Source organism: Acomys russatus, chromosome 25 (genome assembly GCF_903995435.1).
Source record: "Acomys russatus chromosome 25, mAcoRus1.1, whole genome shotgun sequence".
NCBI classification, from domain to species: Eukaryota; Metazoa; Chordata; class Mammalia; order Rodentia; family Muridae; genus Acomys; species Acomys russatus.
The window spans coordinates 30,736,789-30,759,146 of NC_067161.1; the positions used below are offsets into that span (position 1 = coordinate 30,736,789).

The 22,358-nt window shown below is 40.0% G+C and overlaps 2 protein-coding genes across 2 annotated transcripts; both read left to right on the forward strand.

Moving 5' to 3' along the window:
• The first annotated feature begins 336 nt into the window (after positions 1 to 336).
• Positions 337 to 1,272, forward strand: LOC127208747 (olfactory receptor 10-like). The gene has a single exon (XM_051168311.1). It carries the CDS (start codon positions 337 to 339, stop codon positions 1,270 to 1,272), a length of 936 nt encoding a protein of 311 aa, XP_051024268.1.
• Positions 1,273 to 16,454: 15,182 nt separating this feature from the next.
• On the forward strand, positions 16,455 to 17,390 carry LOC127208746 (olfactory receptor 2Y1-like). Its single transcript, XM_051168309.1, has one exon. It carries the CDS (start codon positions 16,455 to 16,457, stop codon positions 17,388 to 17,390), a length of 936 nt encoding a protein of 311 aa, XP_051024266.1.
• The last annotated feature ends 4,968 nt before the right edge of the window (positions 17,391 to 22,358 follow it).

Here is a 22,358-nt window from a genome sequence, read left to right on the forward strand (position 1 = left end):
CCTGACTTAGATCTTAACATCAATGTGGGCGGGGGGGGGGGTAGGAAAGACTCTAGACAGTGAGGCATCCACGAGATTGTGGGAACTGGATGAAGTTCTGGACACATAGGGAACAAAGTAATAAGTCAAACAAAAGACAAGACTGCCAGTTCCATGATTTCCAGCATGAAGAGGAAAAGAGTAAAGAATCAAAGACTGAACAAAACTGAACTAGAAAAGTAGAGAAGAAAAGAGGTGATTGTGGAGCATTTCAGAATTATTTGGAACAATGCTCTATTCTGTGTTCACCATAACAGACATTCGGTTGTTTTCTGTTATTTAAGCACATGAAAGGCCATGGGAAGCTTCAACACCAGTTTTAGGCAGGATTTCATCTTGGTGGGTTTCTCTGATTTTCCTCAACTGGAACTCATGCTTTCTGCCTTCATTTCCGTATTCTACTCCCTGACTCTCCTTGGCAACTCCACCATCATTGTTCTTTCACAACTGGATGCTCGACTTCAAACCCCAATGTACTTCTTCCTCTGCCACCTCTCCTTCCTGGACCTCTGTTACACCACAAGCACTGTGCCCCAGCTCCTGATTAACCTCCAAGGATATGACAGGACCATCAGCTATGGAGGGTGTGTGGCCCAGCTCTTCCTTTTCCTTGCTCTGGGCTCCACAGAGTGTTTGCTCTTGGTGGTGATGGCCTTTGACCGCTACGCTGCTGTGTGCCGTCCACTGCACTACACGACCATCATGCACCCCGTCCTCTGCCTCTCACTGGCTATTGCTTCCTGGATAGGAGGGTTCGTGAACTCTCTGATTCAAACGAGCCTCATGATGACGATGCCTCTCTGTGGACACCAAGTGAACCACTTCTTCTGTGAGATGCCTATTCTCCTGAAGTTGGCCTGTCAGGACACAGAAGGAACAGAAGCCAAAATGTTTGTGGCCCGAGTTGTAATCTTGATATTTCCTGTAACACTAATTCTGGGCTCCTATGCAAATATTGCTCAGGCAGTGCTGAAGACCAAGTCGATGGCAGGGTGCAAAAAGGCTCTGAGGACTTGTGGATCCCACCTTGTGGTGGTTTCTCTGTTTTATGGTGCAGCCATCTACACGTACTTACAACCCAAGGACAGTTATTCTGAGAACAAGGGGAAGTTTGTTTCCCTTTTTTATACTATAGTCACCCCCATGCTCAACCCTCTGATCTATACTCTGAGGAACAAGGACGTGAAGGGAGCTCTGTGGAAAGTGCTAGGGAGAGGCACAAACTCCAGATAGAAAAGCAAAGGACCAGTATGATTTGGTATAACAGTTCCTGGGTTATAGACCTATCTTGTCCTAGCAAAGCAATTGGCTAGAACAAAAATAAGCTTCAACAGACCCCCATGGGTTTGGTGCTTCCTATTTTTCAGTTAGAATTGAGGATCTATTGAAATGTTTTGTAGTGCAGTGTCTATAATCCATACACCATAGGGAGTGAGAACAGATTTGTATCATGGTGCTTGGAAAATGGGTATTGTCTCCTCTTGTAGAAAGTGGAGACAGTTTCTAGGCAGCCTTGGAAACAGAGAAGCATTATTCTGATGGTAGTGCCTTCCAGATTCCTAGCACAGTGCAATAAAGAATGCCTTTTGACACAAGGTCAAGACTTCCTTCGATGCCTATGCTCTAAGGCCTTCCACCTTGCCTATGTCCCTTTACATCTCAGGACCTCTTTTTAAGGTCTACTGAAGTGAATTCCCTTCTGTGATATTTGGAGAACATAAGGAAATAATGAGTAATGGTGTATCTTGGAGCATGCAGAAGCCAGATACGAGCATTGATTTTCTACTTGAGGGAGCATGCAAAAAAATATTAGGGAGGCATTCTGCAGGGGTTTGGGTGGGGAGGGGCATCACTGTTTCCTCAGCTGCACAATACACCTCATAAATGTTGCCGAGTGTCAAAAAGATGATAATGAAAGAGAAGAGACTGGAGAAACGGGAGTGGAAATTAAACATCAGCTTAAGTAGTATGCATCACTGCTTTGTCTGGCTGATTCTTTCCAAAGTTCTAGATTCTTCTGAATTACCTATTCTTGGGTCAGAGGTCAAATAGCAGGTGCCTTTATAGAATTGTCTAGTCTGTGGTAGCCATCCTCATTTCTACAACTTTTAATATAATGCAAGCTCCGTGCTAATAGAGCATCCAGGGTTGTTACATTTAATTATATCTATGTGGGATATAGGCTAATTTCTCCCTCGTATTAGTTATACTGATCAAGTGACCAAAGGCCAGATAATTAATTTGTATGGTTATTTTCAGGTTGCCCAGATACCAAACAGAAATTCATCATTTTAATATGCCTATTTTATTCTAAATCTTATACAGCTACCTGCCACCTAAGATTCTATATTTTATATTTACTAGCTTCGGGAGCTAGTCATTATGCACAAATAAGTGTGGTTTTCTCTGTATATTTTTATCAAATCTAAATAATTTAAGCATCAGTACAACATAATGGAAAAATTGTTTATTTGAACATGGAATAGAATTTAATAAAATTGTTTTGTAGTAATTATGTCTCCTAATTAGCTTGAAGAGAACATAGAGATTCAATTCTATTCATGGAGACATATTTTATATTCAATAAATCTGAAGATGCCACTGGTGTATTTGGTCACACAGTCATCCATGGTTTTCAAAACTCTTGTCTTGTAAGAAGGAAATTGCATTTCCATGGTACCTTACATCCCTCGGGATCTTTTCATCCAGGACAGTAGCTAATTGGTCATCAGAGAGCATGGATCCCCAAGCCACTCCAAGATCAGTTAGTGATTTCTGGGTCTCTCTACTGTGATAGAGGTAGTTAGTGGTGACATTTTGCACACAGTAGAATGAATATTAACATACCCTTTGCCGTTTTTCCAGTTTTATTTTATACTTAGTTTGTTATTTTTTTTTAAAAAAATAAAATGAATTGCATGTATTTCTATCTAGTTGATAAAAGGATATTAGGGGTTCCATAGAGAAAGAAAGGTCATCAGCATCTAAAGCAGATTAACTCATCTGCCCTCATACAAGATGCTTTTAGTCTTTCTTTGGAATAGAGAGGATCTACTCGTTAACAGTCACATATTGAACACAAGTATCTCACACAATATGGTTTTAGTAACTACATCACTATTTTGTAACTGGACATGTAGACTTGTCCATCTTGGATATCTAAAGTTCTGTACCCTTTGATGCACATCTCCCTATTTCTTCTCAATTCACTATACAATATTAGTTCTGTTGTATTCTCTCTGTACTTTATTATTGTGTGGACTTTCCCTGGGAAGCCTATCCATCCCCATTAGGAAAGCAGTGATGAACCAAAGAAATAATTCCATCCAAGACCAACTTAGTGAATCAGTGATTTTGTTGGAGTGAGTTACAGAAGCTTGAGTGACTCAAAGGGAACTGCACCATGGGAGAATTCGCTCAAACATGGGTATCACCTTGTGAAAGCTGTGCTATTAGAGTCCCATGTGCAACATATGGGTAGACATACTGTTGAAAAATCTCCTCTTCCTGAGAAATTATTGTTTCTATAATCTTGAAGGAGGAGTGCTGTGTCCTGTAAGCTTTATGGCCTCTGAGTCCTGAGAGTTTCCTGTAAGTTTTATAAACCTGATGAGCTTCCCCTCTTCCTCCTGTCCATAAAACAATTACACAGCATTAACTTTAAAAATTCTATGAATAAGCAAGGCAATGTTTTTCTTTCTCCTTTACTTAACTCCTCATACAGTAACATACAACAAGATCCTTTTCTAAGACTCGATCGTATTTCCTTCCAAACACACACATCACAGACTCTTTACACATTAGACCATTGGTGGGCATTAGGGTTTTATCTCAACTATGATGAACGAAAGCGCAGAACGTGTGATAGCAGACATCTTGAAAAAGTAGTGGTTTCTTTTTTTTTTTTTTTTTTAACAACCCAGAAGAAAGATCTCTAGATTTTCTGGTAGTTATATTGTATTTTTATGTTTGTATATGTTTTAAATTAAAATAATTCTTTTAAAATACACTTAAGTGTTTTTTATTAATTTATTCAGATTACATCTCAATTGTTATCCCCTTGCTTGTCTCCTCCCATTCCTCCCTCCCTTCATTCTCCCTCTTTCACCCTATCCCCTCTCCTAGGTCTGTGAAGAAGGGGACCTCCTCCCCCACCACGTGGTCACAGCCTCTCAAGTCTCATCGTAGTAGCCTTCCTATTCTTTCTCTGAGTGCTACAAGGCTTCCCCACCAAGTGGAAGTGGTCAAATCTCGGGCACCAGACTTTATGTCAGAGCCAATCTCTGCTCTCCATACAACTGTGGATAATAATCTATCCCTTAGCAAGATCTGAGTAGGTGTTTAATATTTACTGTGTGTACTGTCCTTCATTGGCAAGGTAGCTTGAGCAGACCCCCTTGGGTCCAGATCTGCCCATCATGAAGTTCTTCTTATAGGTTTCTAGGACCCTCAGGATCCTTCTATTTCCCCATTCTCCCATACTTCTCTCACCTAGAGTCCCAATAGGAAGTACCCACATCTATTCCAAATCCTGGTATGTGAAGACTTTCAGGGGACATCCCTGTTGGGCTACTGTCCAATTTTAAGTGAGTATATACCATGTGAGTTTTTCTGAGTCTGGGTTAACTCACTCAGCATGATCATTTCTAGTTCCATCCATTTGTCCACAAATCCCAGGATTTCCTTGTTTTTAATAGCTAGGTAGTATTGCATAGTGTAAATGTACCACAGATCAATTCTCAACTTCATATGGAAAAACCAATAACCCAGAATAGCTAAAATGATCCTGTAGAATAAGAGATCCTCTGAAGGAATATCCATACCTAATCTAAAGCTGTGCTATAGAGCAACAGTAAGTAAAACAGCATGGTACTGGCATGGTAACAGGATGACTGATCAATGGAATTGAATCAAAAACCAAGAAATAAATCCACACACATATGGACACTTGATTTTTAACAAAAAAGCCAAATCTATGCAATGGAAAAAGGATGGCATCTTCAACAAATGGTCCTGGTCTAACTGGATGTCTACATGTAGAAAAATGCAAGTAGACCCATATTTATCACCATGCACAAAACTCAAGTCCAAATGGATTAAAGACCTTAACATAAAACCAGAAACACTAAATCAATTAGAAGAAATGTAGAGAAGAGCCTGGAACACATTGGCATAGGAGACAACTTCCTGAACAGAACTCCAACAGCCCAGGCCTTAAGGTCAACAATTAATAAATGGGACCTCATGAGGCTAAGAAGCTGTAAGGCAGAAGACACTTGTCAAGAGAACAAAGCGACAGCCTACAGACTGGGAAAAGATCTTCACCAACTCTACATCTGACAAAGGTCTAATATCCAAAATATATAAAGAGCTCAAGAAAATACTCTATGAGCATATACAGGGGGAAGAGGTCCCCCTCATTCACAGTCATAGGGGGGGAAGTAAGGGAGAAATTGGAGGGAGGGAGGAATGGGAGGATACAAGAGTTGGGATAACAATTGAGATGTAATATGAATAAATTAATAAAATATACTTTTTTAAAAAAGAAATTAAACACTAACAATCTAAATAACCCAATTAAGAAATGGGGCTCAGAACTAAACAGAGAATTCTCAACAGAGGAATATCGAATGGCTGAGAAACACTTAAAGAAATGCTCAACGTTCTTAGTCATCAGAGAAATGCAAATCAAAAGAACTCTGAGATTCCATCTTACACCCATCAGAATGGTCAAGATAAAAAACTCAAGTGACAACACATGCTGCAGAGGATGTGGAAAAAGGGAAACACTCCTTCCATTGCTGGTGGGAGTGCAAGCTTGCACAATCACTTTAGAAATCAAACTGGCACTTTCTCAGAAAACTGAGAATAGGGCTACCTCAAGACCCAGCTATTCCACTCCTTGGAATATACCCAGAAGATGCTCCAGCACACAACAAGAACATTTGCTCAACCATGTTCATCGCAGCCTTATTCATAATAGCCAGAACCTGGAAACAGCCTAAGTGTCCCTCAGCAGAAGAATGGATAAAGAAACTGTGGTACATTTGCACTGTTGAATACTACTCAGTTATTCTTTTTTCAGAACAATCACCAGTGAGTTATTTGTCTGAGGTATAGCATTAATTGCTATAAACATTCCTTGACAATTCAACACATTTTTACTGTTTCCCAGAGGGTCTAGTAAATTGTATTCTTATTTTTTTTTGTATTCTTATTTTATTTGATTCTAGGAATTTAAAAAAATTTCCCCCTGACTTCTTCAATGAGGCACATTTCCTACAAATGTGTATTATTCAATCTCTAATTATTTACATAGTCTCTATTGTTGTTTTCTAATTTTATTCTAATGTGATCCTATAAAATATAATTATTTTACATTTTTTTGTATTTGCTCAGGCTTGCTTGTGGCCCATAATGGCATCTATCTTTATTTGTTTGTTTGCTTGCTTAATTCTATGTGTATGGGTGTTTTGCTTGTCTGTATGTCTGTGTACCATGTATCTACAGGGTTAGGATTAGGGTACAGTACCCATGGAGGCCAGAAGAGGACATCAGATACCCTGGGCGGAGACTAGAGTTACAGAAGGTTGTGATCTTCCTAATTGGTACTAGGAATTGACTTTGGGTCCTTTGGAAGAGTGGAAAGTGATCTAAACTACTGCACCATCTCTCCAGCCTCTATTTGGGATCTATTTTACAGACAATTCTTTGACCCCTAAGAAAAATGTGACTTTTGTATTTGTTGGACAGAGTGTTCTGTTAGATATAGTACATCCAACTGATCCAAGTCATAGTTTAGCTCTGAAGCTTCTTTGTTGATTTTTGGTTTAGAATATGTATTGAAAGGGGAGAGTAGGGCTTTTAAGTCTTCCATTGTTACTTTATCTGGACCAATCTGGTCGATCAGATTAATGAGACTGGTGACTCAGACATTCAGTCTATAAATATTACAACTGTTATATCCTCCACAACAATTGTTATCTTTATTAATACATAATGATCATCTTGGTGCTTGTGAATAGTTTTAAGTCTATGTTATCATATATAAGCATGGCTATCTGAGCTTGTTGTTTCGTTGCACTTAATTAGTATGTTGGTTGCCATCCTTTGCCTCAGCATGCTGTTGCCAGTAAGTTCTATAGAGATAACAGAGCCCTCCGACCATTGCATCCACTTTTCTATCTTCTTAATGCCTTAAGTGGCTGTTCTTACTTCATTCATAGGCTTATTTGAATGCTTGATGGAATCATTGATTCTTTTATAAAGTAAGACTCTGGAACATTTTGCTGGAATTTTAGTTACCCTGTTATCTTTAGTTTCTCCTACTGAAGATTTGTGAGCTCATCAGTATGTTGTAATGGCTTTTATCTCATATCTTTTGTGTTTCTTTGTTGTGTTTGGTTATCTGTTGGGATAAATATCTTCCTGTTTATTCTATTCCCCCCCCACTGTCTGTATGTGTTTTGTTTTACATTTATACTGCTCAGTTTTCTTCACTTGGCTTTATGTTCCCCACTACTACTTAGGGGGAAGCCAACTACAGTAGCAGATTTGACAACAATCCTATGTTGGCTTGCATTGAAAAACAGCATGTATTTCACGTGTGTTTCTAAAACAATGCCACGGAGTCCTGTTTTCAGGAAATATACTTTTACTTTTTTTTTCTAAAGCATCAATACTGAAATAATAAAAGGAGGAAAGAAAGAAGGAGGTAAGTGTGATTGCTCAGTTAAAGTATCGGATAGAGGCATGAGAAAGAACTGAGGAAGCATTGCATAGTAGACTCAGAGGAATAAAGGGAAACCAGAACAGCTACTCAGGTGAGATGCAGAGTAAAATATAAAATAGAATGAACAATAAAAATAAGAAGTATATATAAAAATATAAGAAGTTAAAATGAAAGTGTATGAGTTACTTTCCCTGGTGTTGTAATAAAACACCCTGACAAAATGGACTTAAAGGAGGAAAGTTTTATTTTAGGTCAAGTTTGAGGGTATAATCCATCATGGTGGTAAGGGCATGAGGTGGTTGGTGACACTGCATCCACAGTCAAGGACCAGGAAACAATAAACACCAGCAGTCAGTTCCCTTCAATCCCACAACACTTGAGCTCAGTGCTAAGACTGAGTTGTTTTGTGACAGGGTCTGACACACCATATGAGGTTTAGATGCTACTTTTCTTTCATAAGTAAGTAAAAATTTAAAAATAAAGTTCTTTCTCACGCTTATAAATATTCTCACAACTGTACATGGTATTTGTGCCATTTACATTTATTGTACAATAAGATCCAGTAAAGCAACAATAGTTCAGGTATTTTGAATCCATTTTTTCATGGCTTTATGCTCTCTGGATGAAAAGAAAGATCACTGAACTTATCTAATGATTCTAATGATCTCCTTAGGGATGCCTGTCTCTGCTTAGACTGTAAGCATCCTTGGAGTCAAAGACTGAATTTTCCACTGAATAGATGGTGCTATTGAATTAATGTCAGTCTCCCACCACACACCTCAAATGTACTACCATTAATCCTCAAGCTGAGGAACATTATACATTTCACTAACATTATTTTGCTGTAGGGGAAACTGAGGCTGACACCTGCCAAGAAAACTGAGCACTGAAAAGTTTGTAGTGGGAGATGTAATTTCCTCAGAGGTTAAGTGGTTAGAGATTAATGTTAAATTTTGGTTTTATTCCCACACTATGTAAAACAGCTTGATGGTTCAATAAATATGTCTGGAATACATTGACAAAATATAATTTTTATTTATAGAGATTAAAATGAGATTAAATAAATTCTGAAATATCAAGAATTGCATGTGATCTAAATATAAATCATCAACTCTGAATTTGAGACCAGCCTGGTCTACAAAGTGAGCCCAGTCCATCCAAGATGACACAGAGAAACTCTGTGAGAAATACAAGCAGATCATAGATGCAATTACAGAATTCTGTTCTGAAGATTTAGACTCTATCAGCTTGCCTTGGTTAGAGTATAAGCAACTGAGAGAACTAAGAACTGCAAGATAGAGCTTGGGGAGCCCATCAGTTGGTTATAATCACCACACTGGAAACTCAGAAGTCTCCACTGCCACACTTAAAAAAAATAATTCTTACATAGGAACCCATTGATTCATTATAATTGCCATATTGGGGCTCAGAGATCTCCAAAGCCACACTTGATAAACACTTTTTTTTTTCCTGTGGAACCTCTCAGTAGATTATAATTGCTACAACAGGGCCCAGATGTCTCCAGAGCCACTCTTTGTAAATAATAATTGTATGCTGCTATTATGGAGGCAGTGACAACATCCCCAGGGAATGTATGATGCACTGAATCTTAGGATCACGAGGTGGCTTGACTATGTACCAGCTCCTTCCTGTTCTTAGGTCAAGTGTAGGGTGGACAAGGAGGAGGATGCTACCCTCTAAGTCATGACTCATAGCCACCTCTCTGCTGGGATAGAAGGTATGTGACCAAGATTTTTTAAGGCCCTTACCCAAGGCCTCTTCCCACAAAGACAAGACAAAGAAAGATATGTCTTCCTTGAACATCTCTAGTTATAGCTACGCCCAATATGGGTCTTCTACTGGCTTCAAAGCCAACAGAATCAAGGGTGATAATGCAGTAGTTGTCTTTCCCGGTGTTATGGGTAAGTGCTAACTGAACAGTCTACTTAATCTTCAAAGCTAAAAACTAGAAAATCAATATTCTGTTATGAAATTGGCATTGGGTTATACTCCTGTTAGTTACTTCATTGAGGCATCGAAAAGGAAAGATTTACACAATGGTTTACTACTGATATTCATTCTCTCACCCACACGTCTGCCCACCTACCTAACCATGCACAGCACACCCAAAACATTCTCACTTGCATCTCTTTTTCTACAATTGCACCAAGTCAGGAGAAGAACTATCCCTTAATAAAGCATGAATGTTGATTTAGAATAATCTTAAGTCCCTTCTTAACTTCAACTCCTGAATAGCCAGGGCACTGATATGCAAAGTAAACTGTAGACATCTGTGCTAGGAGACAAAGAAGAGAGGTGTGGTTGCCTCTATGATAAATCGAGAGAGACTTGTAGGAAAGGTTTGCATCAGAAGTAAACCCAGCCTAGATCGTGTTAATGTTCCATGTGCAGTACCAGGGGAAAACAGGTACCTTGTTAAGTAATTCAGATTTTGGATGCCCACTGAAGTGAATCAATCCAAACCTTGCTTATCTCGTTTTACATTAAAAATGTGAATTTGGCTGTTTACAAATCTTGGAAAAAGCACTCAAAGCTTATGGGATTGGGAGGTGGGCGGTGACTGATTTCTAGACAGGGATGGTACCATATTAAAGGCAGAGTGAGTCTGTAGAAAAGGTAGAAATAGAAAATAATAAAAGAATGCTTTGGAGCCTGGGAGGTTTGCTGGGGAGTTAATCTCCCAAACACTGAGAGAGCCACACATGTAGGCTTAGTGAAATGAAGTGAAATTAGATTCAAAATTTAAGGCGCCTAGTCCACCAGTGACTGCAACTAAAAGGAACCTACAGTTATCCCTGGCTTTGCACAAGTGAGATACAATTTTCTTTCTTGGATGTTGTTCTGCTATAGCCCGGCGATGCCAGTAAATTAATGGCGTGATATGGTAAATGTAATATTAAGTGTTATTGTACAAATTTGAACATGCTTTCGATGAAGAGATTTAGTACATAGGGAGATCATGCATGGGCAGATGTGCACACAGCTAAGAACCAGACACAGAGCTGAGCACACATGATATCATACATATCAAACGGGCACACATCAAAATGTTTTCTGTTTTTTTTTTTTTTTTTTACATCATCCCTGAATTTCACCTTCCATACTCTGAAAGAGCAGAGGAATGTCGCTTACTCTCCAGACAGTCTGTTTCGAAGTGCTTTATTTTCATTTCACTCTCACTCCACACTAAGCCGCGACCTGTCTTCATAAATTCCATCGGTTGTTTGTGACAAGTTTAGCCTTTTGAGAACTAAGCAATTGGGATGTATTTTCCATGGGAGAGATTGTCACGCAGGAATGCAAGGCGCTGTGCTTCTCTTGAAGCATGTTCTGTAGCCCGAAACAATCAGTTTCTCATTCAGGATGCACACAGGCACCGGACTTGATCAAGTCACTTTTTAAGCTTTTAAAAGCAAGTCTACAGCCATGCATATTCATAATCCTTAATACTCCATGTAGGTCATTAAGAACCAGTTGTGCCTGCCCTGCATCACTTCATTCTTTATTGTTTGTTTTATGTATTTGAATGTTCTATCGGCATGTATGCCTACATGCCAGAAAAAGGGCATCAGATCCCAGTGTAGATGGTTGTGAGCCACCATGTGGTTGCTGGGAACTGAACTCAGGACCTCTGGGAGAGCAGATAGTGCTCTTAACCACTGAGCCATCTCTCCAGATGAGAGTTTGGGGCATTACAAAAGGAAACAGAAATTACCAACTGTCATTTTTCTCTTGAGAAATATGGATATCACTACTGCTTATACTTACATGCCCTGATCATTTTCCTAAGAAGGTTTGTGTTCACCTGTGTACACTCTTGTGGGGCTTTCCCACACCTCACACATACGTGTACCAGGTTCCCACAGGAAGCTCTGTGTTGCCTCATCCCTAACCCACTGTAACTGGAGTCAGAGCCTACCTGGGGTGTAACATGTTAAATCTGAGAATAATATGTGGGGCCTCTTAAAGGCTCATTCTCTGGATTCACATGTAGAACTTCAATTGTCCTTAAAGATGGAAAGAGCTCCCGGAAGAGTTTCCTTTGAGAGTTTCCAGATGTGGATGTGATTGGGGCGGGATTCAGCAAACGCTCTGTGAGATGAATGGAAGAAAGCTCTCTGAGAGATGAGGGAGACCCTATAACTACACCCAATGGTGTATACATCACAGACTCCAGGACAGTGCCTGGAGAAGAAGGTGAGCTGTGCTAAACACAGCCACTGCCATCAGTGATGGCATAGCATTAATGCGACCCTTCAGGTGGGTATAGATGTTTGGTTTTGTAGAGTAACCTGTTGTCAGCGGAGTTTATGAAGGGGCTTATGAAGCAGCATACATCCCTCACCACCCCCCAAAAAAAAAGGCTGATTAAAGTATTCAAGTAAAGAACCAGGTGTGTGCCTCAGGCAAACGAAAGCCAATGTGTTAGAATAGGAATGAAAGAAAACTTGGCTTTGGATGCCACATCGGACTGAGGCTCTCTCTTCGAACCCAGATCACATGGGAGGAAAAGATTAGTTCCCAAGGAGGAAGGACTACTTCCACATCACGCATTCTGAACAAGACAGAAGTGGCTGCACGTTTCTATGCCTTTCTAAGGATCTGTTAATGCACTTGGGAATTAGGGCGTGCTGCCAGCCTCTGTACTGTACTGAGAACTATCATTATATCAGACTCTAAAACTGCAAACCAGAATAACATAAATCAGTTCGCTGATGTGATTTTTAGTCAGGGAGAACACTGACATTACAGTTTTTTTCCAGAATAGGGGGCATGGGACTGAATGAAAATAAATTAAGTGCCTTAGCACGAAGATGATGCAGACGCTGGATAGCAGAGTTAAGGAAGTCCCCATCAGTAGAACTGGGAAGCAAGAGATGAGGTGATTAAAGTACAGAAATGCTGTGAGTGGGGAAATGAGGCAGTGGTTTCATTAAGTAAGTTCATGGTTTGAGGTTCTGTAGAGAGGAGCTATAAAAATAATAGAGTTTTTTTTTAACAGCTTCTTTCTGGCTCCTTTAACTTGAGACTCTGACTTCGACCTTGACCACTGAACCTGGTAGGGTCTCAAGGTAAAGGAGCCGGGGAAGAAGCTGTGTTGGAGCTGAGCACCAGCCTGCGAAAATCAGTTGTCTGCCACAGCTGGGTTCTCTTTAGAAGCGTTCCTACTTTGTGTGCTACGGTCTGATGCTGGTCACATTTTTATGTGGCTTGTGGACTCCTCAAAGATCTCAGTTCCTGTTCCCAGGAAGTGGCTACTGCCAAAGTCAAGACTCCTGAGTGCAATGGAGTATGGGAGAAACATCCACAGCACTGAGGTAAGCGCTAAAGGGAGAACAGAGGAGACCGGACACTTTGCGTACCAGTCAGTGTTGCTGCTTTCAGGTCCTGCTCAGCACTTAGCACGTAGCACGTAGCACGTAAGACACTCCCAAAGCGAGCAGGCCACTGCTAACAGACTCCAAAGTCATGCCCACATGATGAGGACTGCTCCTTTCCACAGTGACGAAGCCACTGACCACTGCGCCTGCTCAACCCAAACTTGCTGGTCAAATATTCTTGATGTTTTTGTGTCCGGCTCTCTTTCTCTCTCCATGACTGCCTGTTGGCACTGTCTTCCACTCGGACAATGGTGAGGCTCTCTGACTTCCTTGCTTTTTAGGTCTCAAAGCCGCTTAACCTCACATAGGCACCTTCTCGAGACGTCGCTAGGTTAAAGCACTCTGAGATACCCATCCGATTTGCTTTCCAGTGTTAGCTTGCTACAAGAAAGTAGTTACTGTCACACCAACTCTCTCAGCACATTTACAGCTTGTAGGGACTATGGGGTTGTCCTCTAGCTAAAGCCAAGAGTGTGTTTTCGCAGGGGCCGACTAGCTGGCTTTCCACATGTAGCTTCAGCCTTCTCTACCTCCCCCTGGCTACTAGGTAGGGCTGAGGCAATTGGATGTTCTGTACTTTTCACTGTGTAGCTTTTTTGGTTTTCTACTTATTAGTTTCCCCATTGTTTTTACATGATTCCTGGTGCTTTTCCACTGTCTCTTCTTGAGAATCAAGCCAGGTCTTCAATATCCTGACCCTTCAGATTCACGGTCATATAGAAAGTTTACGGATCTCTATCTTATCTCAGAAGTCATCTTTTTCTCCTTATTAAATAAGTAACTATCAATATTTCAGTGTGGTGTCCTCTATTCCACATTTGTCCAATGCAGTGATAAAAAGCAAAGTTGGTCACTGGCGTTGCCGTCTTCATCCGATGAGCATCCTTGTGCTGCCCAGCTTTGAGAGGGAATACAGCATAACCCTTGCATCATAACTAACACTTAGAGTGCATTTACTTAATGCCTAGTTTCTGCTGGGAACTTTGCTTAAAACTGAAAACTGACACGTGTGGCAGACTATTGAAGGAATGTTCACAAAAGTTAAGCAAAGTTAACTGTGTATCTGTTTAATTGTGATGATGAAGAAAATGAAGACAAGCATATAATGAACAGTTACCATGAGTCAAGTGTTAAAAAAAAGGTAAAGCTGGTTTTTCCTCCTCAATACCATCTTATTGACAGTAAGAGCCACTTCTTGGTCAATGCATTCACTTTTCATTCTATTCAGATCTCTTTGAGTTATGATTACAGAGTTTTCCACGTTCTTGAGTTTTCATTCTTTTAAAAAAATCATCAATGTATCTGAATATTATTATAAGTAGCAATAAAAGTACAGATCATGTCTGGGTAAAATTCTTGTATGACTAAACTATATGTAGGACAGATGTATTACTTATTTCCCGCCTCATAGAAAACAAACATTTCTGGGCCACTTGCATATACCAGGCTTGGAGCCAAGGTATATAATAGCTGTATTAATTGATTTTAAAATATTTGTTGGGAGCCTTTTCTGCCTTGGGAAAGGCACTGGGCCATGAAAATGCAGCACTGAATAAATTAAGCAGATCCAATTGGATAGTATTTGCAAAACAGTGGCATAGACAGAGGATGTTGAAAGCATATGTAATATGTTTTTGTCATTTAAGGATGTATCAGAGAAATTAATCTCTATCAAAACCTTGTGACCAACATTTTTGTTGATAAGTGATCTGAGCCTCTTGGAACAGACAATAGGTAAGAAGGAACAGCAACTCATAGGTGTCCAACTGAGGAGTTTGTTGTGTATGTATGCCTAAGGTGGCCATTCAAATCCATCTTAGGTGTGCTGGCTAAGCTGCCTAATGCTTTGTCTTTATCATTCAAGCATGGAACCTGAATACCTTCCTGGAAAGGTTGGCTCAGCACTGAAGCATTGATGACCTTCCACTACAGCAGCTTTAATGCAGAGGGAAACTGTTTGCAGTGAACGCAAGTGAGACTTCAGTTGACTTCCATTTTCTTGTCTTGGTTTCTGATTAACTCTCTGATCCCTTATTTTGATTTTTACCACAGAACTATCAACACTGAAAGCAACTTTTATGTATTTCCCAAGGCTACAATTTACTAACGTGCTTTTGTAGTTCAGTCCCCTGAGTTCTTAGAGGACATGGATTTTTAAGAGATTGATATTCAGAGTCAAAATTTGCATTTTGACATCTACTGCAAGCCATGATTGAAAAGAATATTAACTTGGCAGCTGCTTATAAACCATAAAGAAGAATATTAATATTTTAAAGCTCACTGTGTCCTCTATCACCCAGGATCTCACAGCTCAGAGAGAGAGAGAGGCACAGACACACAAAGACTCCTTACGCATGAAAAGCACCAGAGCAGAAACATATGGTGAGGATAGTCTGTAAAAGAGACAACAACTGCTCCTGGGAAGGCCAGACACCGATTTCCTAGTTGGAGTGGGTTTTTTTTTAATGAAATATATTTTGGAAATAGTGATTTGCAATAAGAAATCTGTTGCAAGACAATCTCCCCAAATAGATTCTGAGTTTTTCTCCGTTCTTTGCAACAGATGCTGCCGATGGCAGGAGGCTTCCAGGGCTGGCACACGGGCAGCACTGGGAATGGATGGAAGTAGAGGAGTGTCTGGAGGGTGAACTTCTGATGTCAGCCTTGTTGGTCCTCAGGCTGAATCTGCAGAAATATTCCACCTTGCAGACAGAGAAGAGAAGCACTCCAAACAGAAAAAAAAAAAAGTGGAACACTAATGCTACATTTTTACAGTCTGCTTCACCTCTTTATTTGTGGGGAGGAGGTGACAGAGGTTCAATCTAGACAACTGCACATGCGACATAAATGCTCCATTAGTCAGCCACACCCAAAGGTCCACATTAGACCCTAAAGGCAGCCTCCGTGTTGATGCATTTGGATGCTAACCTCGTGCTGTGAGGGAGGTGGTTGGATACAGGGGCTCTGCCGTTAGACAAGGAAGCCTAGCCACTGCTGCCAAAAAGAATCCTCCTGAAGGCTTGAGTGATAAGAATAAAACCAAAGAACATTTATAAGAAGTAGGACCAGGGTTCAAACAAAAATCCACTCACTCCTAGCCTAGTGATTTCCTATCTAAAGAGGAAAAGAGACAATGCTGAAAAAGTGGAGATGGGTAGTAAAATTGAGACTTTGATGCATGTTCTGGAGTGTTTAGGGGAATCATGGGGATAATGCTTCAACACCCACTGCCCATGGGAGCTTTTGCAGGAAGGTCCACTTCTTTGCTCAAGTAAAAGGCGATGGGAACCTCCAATGCCAGCTTATGGGAAGGCTTCATATTGGTAGGCTTCTCCGATTTTCCTCAGCTGGAAGTGTTCCTCTTTGTTTTTATTCTAGTCTTTTATCTGCTAACTCTCTTCGGCAACACCACCATCATTGCGCTCTCGCGGCTGGACGTCAGGCTGCACACACCGATGTACTTTTTCCTTTCCCATCTTTCTTTTCTGGACCTGTGCTACACCACAAGCACCGTACCGCAGCTTCTCATTAACCTCTGCGGGTTTGACAGGACCATCAGTTATGGAGGGTGCGTGGCTCAGCTCCTCATTTTCCTTGCCTTGGTCTCCACAGAGTGTCTGCTCCTGGGAGTCATGGCGTTTGACCGCTATGCTGCCGTGTGCCGTCCCCTGCACTACACCACCATTATGCACCCTCAGCTGTGTCAGGCATTGGCCATCTCCTCCTGGGTGTCTGGCCTTGTGAACTCTGTCATTCAGACGGGACTTGTTATGGCCATGCCCCTCTGTAGCCATCGGCTAAACCACTTCTTCTGCGAGATGCCCATATTCCTGAAGTTGGCTTGTGAGGACACTAATGGAACAGAGGCCAAGATGTTTGTGGCTCGAACAATAATCTTGATCTTCCCTGCAGCACTGATTCTGGGCTCCTATGGACACATTGCCAGGGCAATTTTGAGAATCAAGTCAATGGCTGGACGCAGAAAGGCCTTTGGGACTTGTGGGTCTCACCTCATTGTAGTTTCTCTGTTTTATGGATCGGGCATATATACGTACCTCCAACCCATCCACAGATACTCAGAGAACGAGGGGAAGTTCGTTGCTGTTTTTTACACTATACTCACCCCCATTCTCAACCCCTTAATATACACTCTGAGGAACAAGGATGTAAAGGGGGCTCTGTGGAAGGTGCTAGGGAAAAGTACAGACTTAGTGTAAGAGGGGGAAGCAGGACCAGTACGATTTCCTGTGATGTCACTCATAACTTTTGAGAGTCACTGACGAGTAGCAAACAGACTTTTGGGTTCCAGAACCATTCTTATGGTAATTTGGAAGTGGGTTGGCTCTTGCAGTGATTTCTAGGTTAGCATATAAGGTCCTCATGCAAGAAAGGAAAGGCTGACCTGTACAGCTCCTTTCCACAAGAATCTTAGGAAGGGCTTGCAATTAAACTGTAAGTGGAAAGTAGAGCTTTCTGAGAGTGAAGGAAGATTTAATTAAATATGACATCACCTTACCCCAAATCATTGATTCTCAGTGTGATGTCATGTAGATGACCCTTTGCTCAAATGCATAGGACATGAATTCACCATTGGTTTCCCAAATAATTGTTATGCTAGCTGTGTTCCTGTACACATTATATTTTGTGTCTATATTTCTTGGTAGCAGATACCCCCTTACCTTCCAGTGGCTAATATTATTTGGAGAGATAAGGAAGCCGTAGCCAGGGGTAGAGTTGTAGATACAAAAGGAAGTGCCATTAGGATAGTTATAACCAAAGAAGCATCAGAGTCTCATCAGCTGTACCAGGAAACCAAGCCAGGAGGCTGGGTGACAAGAAAAGAGTTTCACACAAGAAGAAACAGAATAGAAAAGACGTGAGTATAAATAGAATGACCCATGAAGGAGAGGTATACAAAAGAAGAAAGAAGAAAGCAAAACCAGAAGGTTCCTGAAATAGGCAGATATGAGAAATTCAAAAAGACAATGGATTCTTGGCATTCTACCATTGTCATTTCCCTTGTGTACTTCACAATTTGTTTCACATTTACCTGTCTGTCTGTCTGTCTGTCTGTCTGTCTGTCTGTCATCTATGCACATGCACACTTATGTGTAAGAGCACTGAAGCGCGCATGTGGAGATCAGAGGAGAATTTGCAGGCGTCAGTTCTCTCCTTGCACTGTGTAGAGCCCTGGCCAGCTCACTGGCTCTTTTCCGTGTGTTTAAAGGATGGTTTTCTGTCGAAGTGTGTATGTCCTTCTCCATGAGTAGCTAAGTTCATTCTCAGACACTATATTGATTCAAAGAATAAATATGAAAAGGCAGATCTGAAAGCTTTAAGAAGATTATGTAGGAGAATACTTTATATGGTCTCTTGGAGATAATTTATATTTTTCAATTTATAAAAAAAAAAACTTAAAACAAGAATCCATAAGAAGGGAAGAGTCCCTAATACTTTTGTAGTTATTTGACTGAGTATAGTACACAAATTAGTAAAAGTGAGACTAAAAAGAGAAATCCTATATACATTTGAATACGTTTTATGTACATTCGGATATTCATAAAACAGTAAAATCCTAAGAAAATCACTAAATCAAAGTCCCTTTATGTTTTTAAACAAAGAATAAATAACAAATAAAGGAATGATAAAACAAGTGCATCTGTCAAGTAGGTTAGGCCTATCTCAAAGAGGCATATTAGGGTTGGGTCCAAACCTTGTGTAAAATCATCTTTGTTTCAAATACTTTGTTTATTTTGATGATTAAAGTCTTATCTCTTACTATGTTGGGTAGGGTTAGTATCCTTGTTAGGGAAGTGATGTCTACCATCCACAAAGGATCTCTTGTTTTGTTTTGTCTCAGGAAAAGGCAGTCTAAATGCCAGTTTCTGAACTTTTATTTTCTGTAATGGCTTCAGATTGAAATAATCAAGATTCCTTCCTAGTCAACGTTCTTTGGCAGAGCTCGATTTCAATTCTCTCAATATGTGTGGAGCCTATGGCAATAGTGCAATAGACAGACATCTGTGGTAATTAGGTCTGAGCAGCTGGAATATCTATAACCTAAAGCATATCTCATTTCTTTGTATTGTCAACTTTCAAAATCTTCTCTACTTGCTATTTTGAAAGAGACAAATGTTGTAAACCATAGCTAAGTTTCCAAGGAGGGAGAAGCCATTATTTCCCCTACTCAGCAGAACCCTAGACCTATAAAGCATCTCTCTCCTTTCTCCCAGAGATAGAGTTTATTGTCATTGTTGTCACTCTGCAGACACAAAGAATAGATTAGGATTAGAGACATGAGTGAGTACTCGCTCTCTCTGTCTGCCCCCCCATTCATAAATAAAGTAAGAAGCATCAGATGAAGATGTACACAATTGGCAGGCAATAGTGGTGCATGCCTTTAATCCCACCACAATGTGCACAAGCAATGTGCTAAACTCTCTCAGAAAAGTACAAGCACCTTATTATGATTGGGGGAAAAAATTGAGCATGTAATTAAAGAAGAAAATGAAATTGAAAATAAACCATGCAAAAAGATGTTCCTATCTCCATATAATTAATGAAATGTAAATTAGCAATACAGTGAGCTAGTTTCATATTATCTCCTTAGCAAGCACTTAAGAGTACATTTTTTTGGTAGTTCCAGGCATTAAACTTTTAAAATGTCATATGTTAGAACTGAGATACAATCTCACTCGTTAAAGTGTTTTTTTAAAGATAAGTAGACACATTCAAGACATGTATTCATTTATTGTTTATTTTACATTCAAACAATTTAGAACATATTTTTTAAAATTGCCTAAGATCTCACTTATAGCCTCTTCATATTTCTGTTAACTTTTCATAGCTTCTCTATGCACTCATTCACATCAATATATACATCTATTTCTTATTGTTCACTTCTTATCAATCATTGTATAAGTTATTTTTAATTTGTTTTGATTTGGGATAACATTAATTGTACATGTTAATTTGGTTCAATATGCTCTTCAACACATAAATATAAAGGAGCTTGTAAGATCCTGCCTCTGTCATCACCTCCCTCCATTATTAGTCAACTCTAGTGACCACTAATTCCCATTCAGGCTAATGGTTCTAGCATCTACATATGAGAGGATCTGTGGTGCTTGCCTTTCTAGGTCTGGCTGACCTAATATAGTACCGTTCGATTCACCAATGATGCTCAAACGACAAATTTTTATTCTTCTTTATGGCTGGATAACATTAAATTATGCATATAGTGAACATTTTCTTATCCCTCCATTCATTGACTGGCATGCAGGGTGGTTCTTCATCTTGACTACTGTGACTAGTGTCACCACAAACATAGTAAGCACATATCTCTTTGGAGTGTTGATTCTGTTCCTTTGGATAAATGCCCATATGTGGGACTCCTGGATGACATGATAGATAACCCCAGTCTGTAGAAGAGCAGCACAATGTTCTGCATAATGTCTGAACCAAACTGCATCCCTACCAAATGTCAGCTTTCCCTTTTTGCTGTGTCCTCCCCAGTATTTCATGTTTTGCTTGTGTTGGTAATGGCCATTAAAACTAGAGTAAGATGGTATCTCTTTGTAGTTTTGATTCAAATTTTCCTAGAGCATAATGAAAACAAACTTATTAAAACATATTTCTTCACCTAATGTATATCTAGCACTTCAAAATGTTTTTATCATGTCTCAAAAGAAAGCCTGAAGTGATAGATGTTCACTTCAGCGAACAGACTAAAAACAATTGAATTGTAGATTTTAATTTTTTTATTATATATATATATATGACATCACTAAATGGCCATGTTGCCAAGCTTCCTTATATTTAAAAATGTCGTGAGAGAGAGAGAGAGAGAGAGAGAGAGAGAGAGAGAGAGAGAGAGAGAGAGAGAGACCTGCAGCAGCCAGAATTCTCTGGAGTTGGAGTTCACATAATTGTGATCAACCCAACATGGGTAGTGGGACAGAATTGCAGTCCTCCTCAAGAACAGCAAGTGCTCTCAATTGCTGAAAGGGATCAGGATGAAAGTATGGGTTATTTTACTTCCAACCTTGGGGGTTATTATCTCATAGGACATGTCAATTTCACTAGACTGTGACTAGACTATCCTTGGAGCCGAAGGTCATTAGAGATAATATTTTATGCACTTTTCAAGCGAAAAGACACTGTATAAATTTTATTATTAGAATAACACTAACTCCCCCTGGAAAAAAGTGTCAACTAAATACAAAAATTACGTCCCATATTTTGCCATGAACTCATAAACAGTATAGGTAAGTCACAATAAATCGTTTACTTGTGAGAAATCTGAGGCATATACATGTCAAGAAGATGTTCTACGGCTGAAATTTTGCAGTGATAGATCATTTTTCCTGCACTATATTATGATTCCTTAAGCAGAGATAATTTTTATTTTAAATTTTTCCTATATTATATGCAATAGTGCTAAAATGTGTTTTAACTTCTAAATGCATTCTACAGTAATTATAGAATGCATTGGCAATACATCTATACTTATCTTTGTTGTGAATAAAAATAAATATTCATATGTCAAACATTGTAACAGAAATGTAAAACATAAAAATTTTTATCAAGGAAATAAATATGTAGCTGGAGTGATAATTCATGTAAATAGAATACGTGACCGCTATATGAAGAGCCCAGAGAAGAAAAAGACTGAAGTGAGGGAGACGCCTACAGTCGCTTCCAAGTGAGTCATGGAATTTATTCTGATGGGCCAAAGGCCGATAGGACCATTGCCAAAGTAGGGGAACCATGAGGAATCTTGATGGCAGAGCCACATGAGTAAGAAGAGGTGTGCTGAAGGTGCCAGATCCTGCCGTGCATTAGGAACACAGGGAACTGTGAACTACTAAGTGGATCACAGAAAGCCCATCCGTTGAGCCTAATTGCCACATCAGGGCCCACAGGTCTCCAAGGCTACACCTGACAAACAATTCCTTCTTTGGGCAATATCCCCAGGGAAACCTGTGGTGCACTAAAACCCTTAGCACCGTGGGTGAATAGGTAATACAACAGATTCCTCCAATTCTCAGCTAACCAACCAAAGACAGCATGGAGTGCACTGCAAGGATGCCATGGGTGTCAGCAACTTCTGTTCTCATGCAGAACTATGAGAAATGGTGATTGCCGGGACAGGAGCCAGGACCCAAGACCCCTGCTTCAGCAAA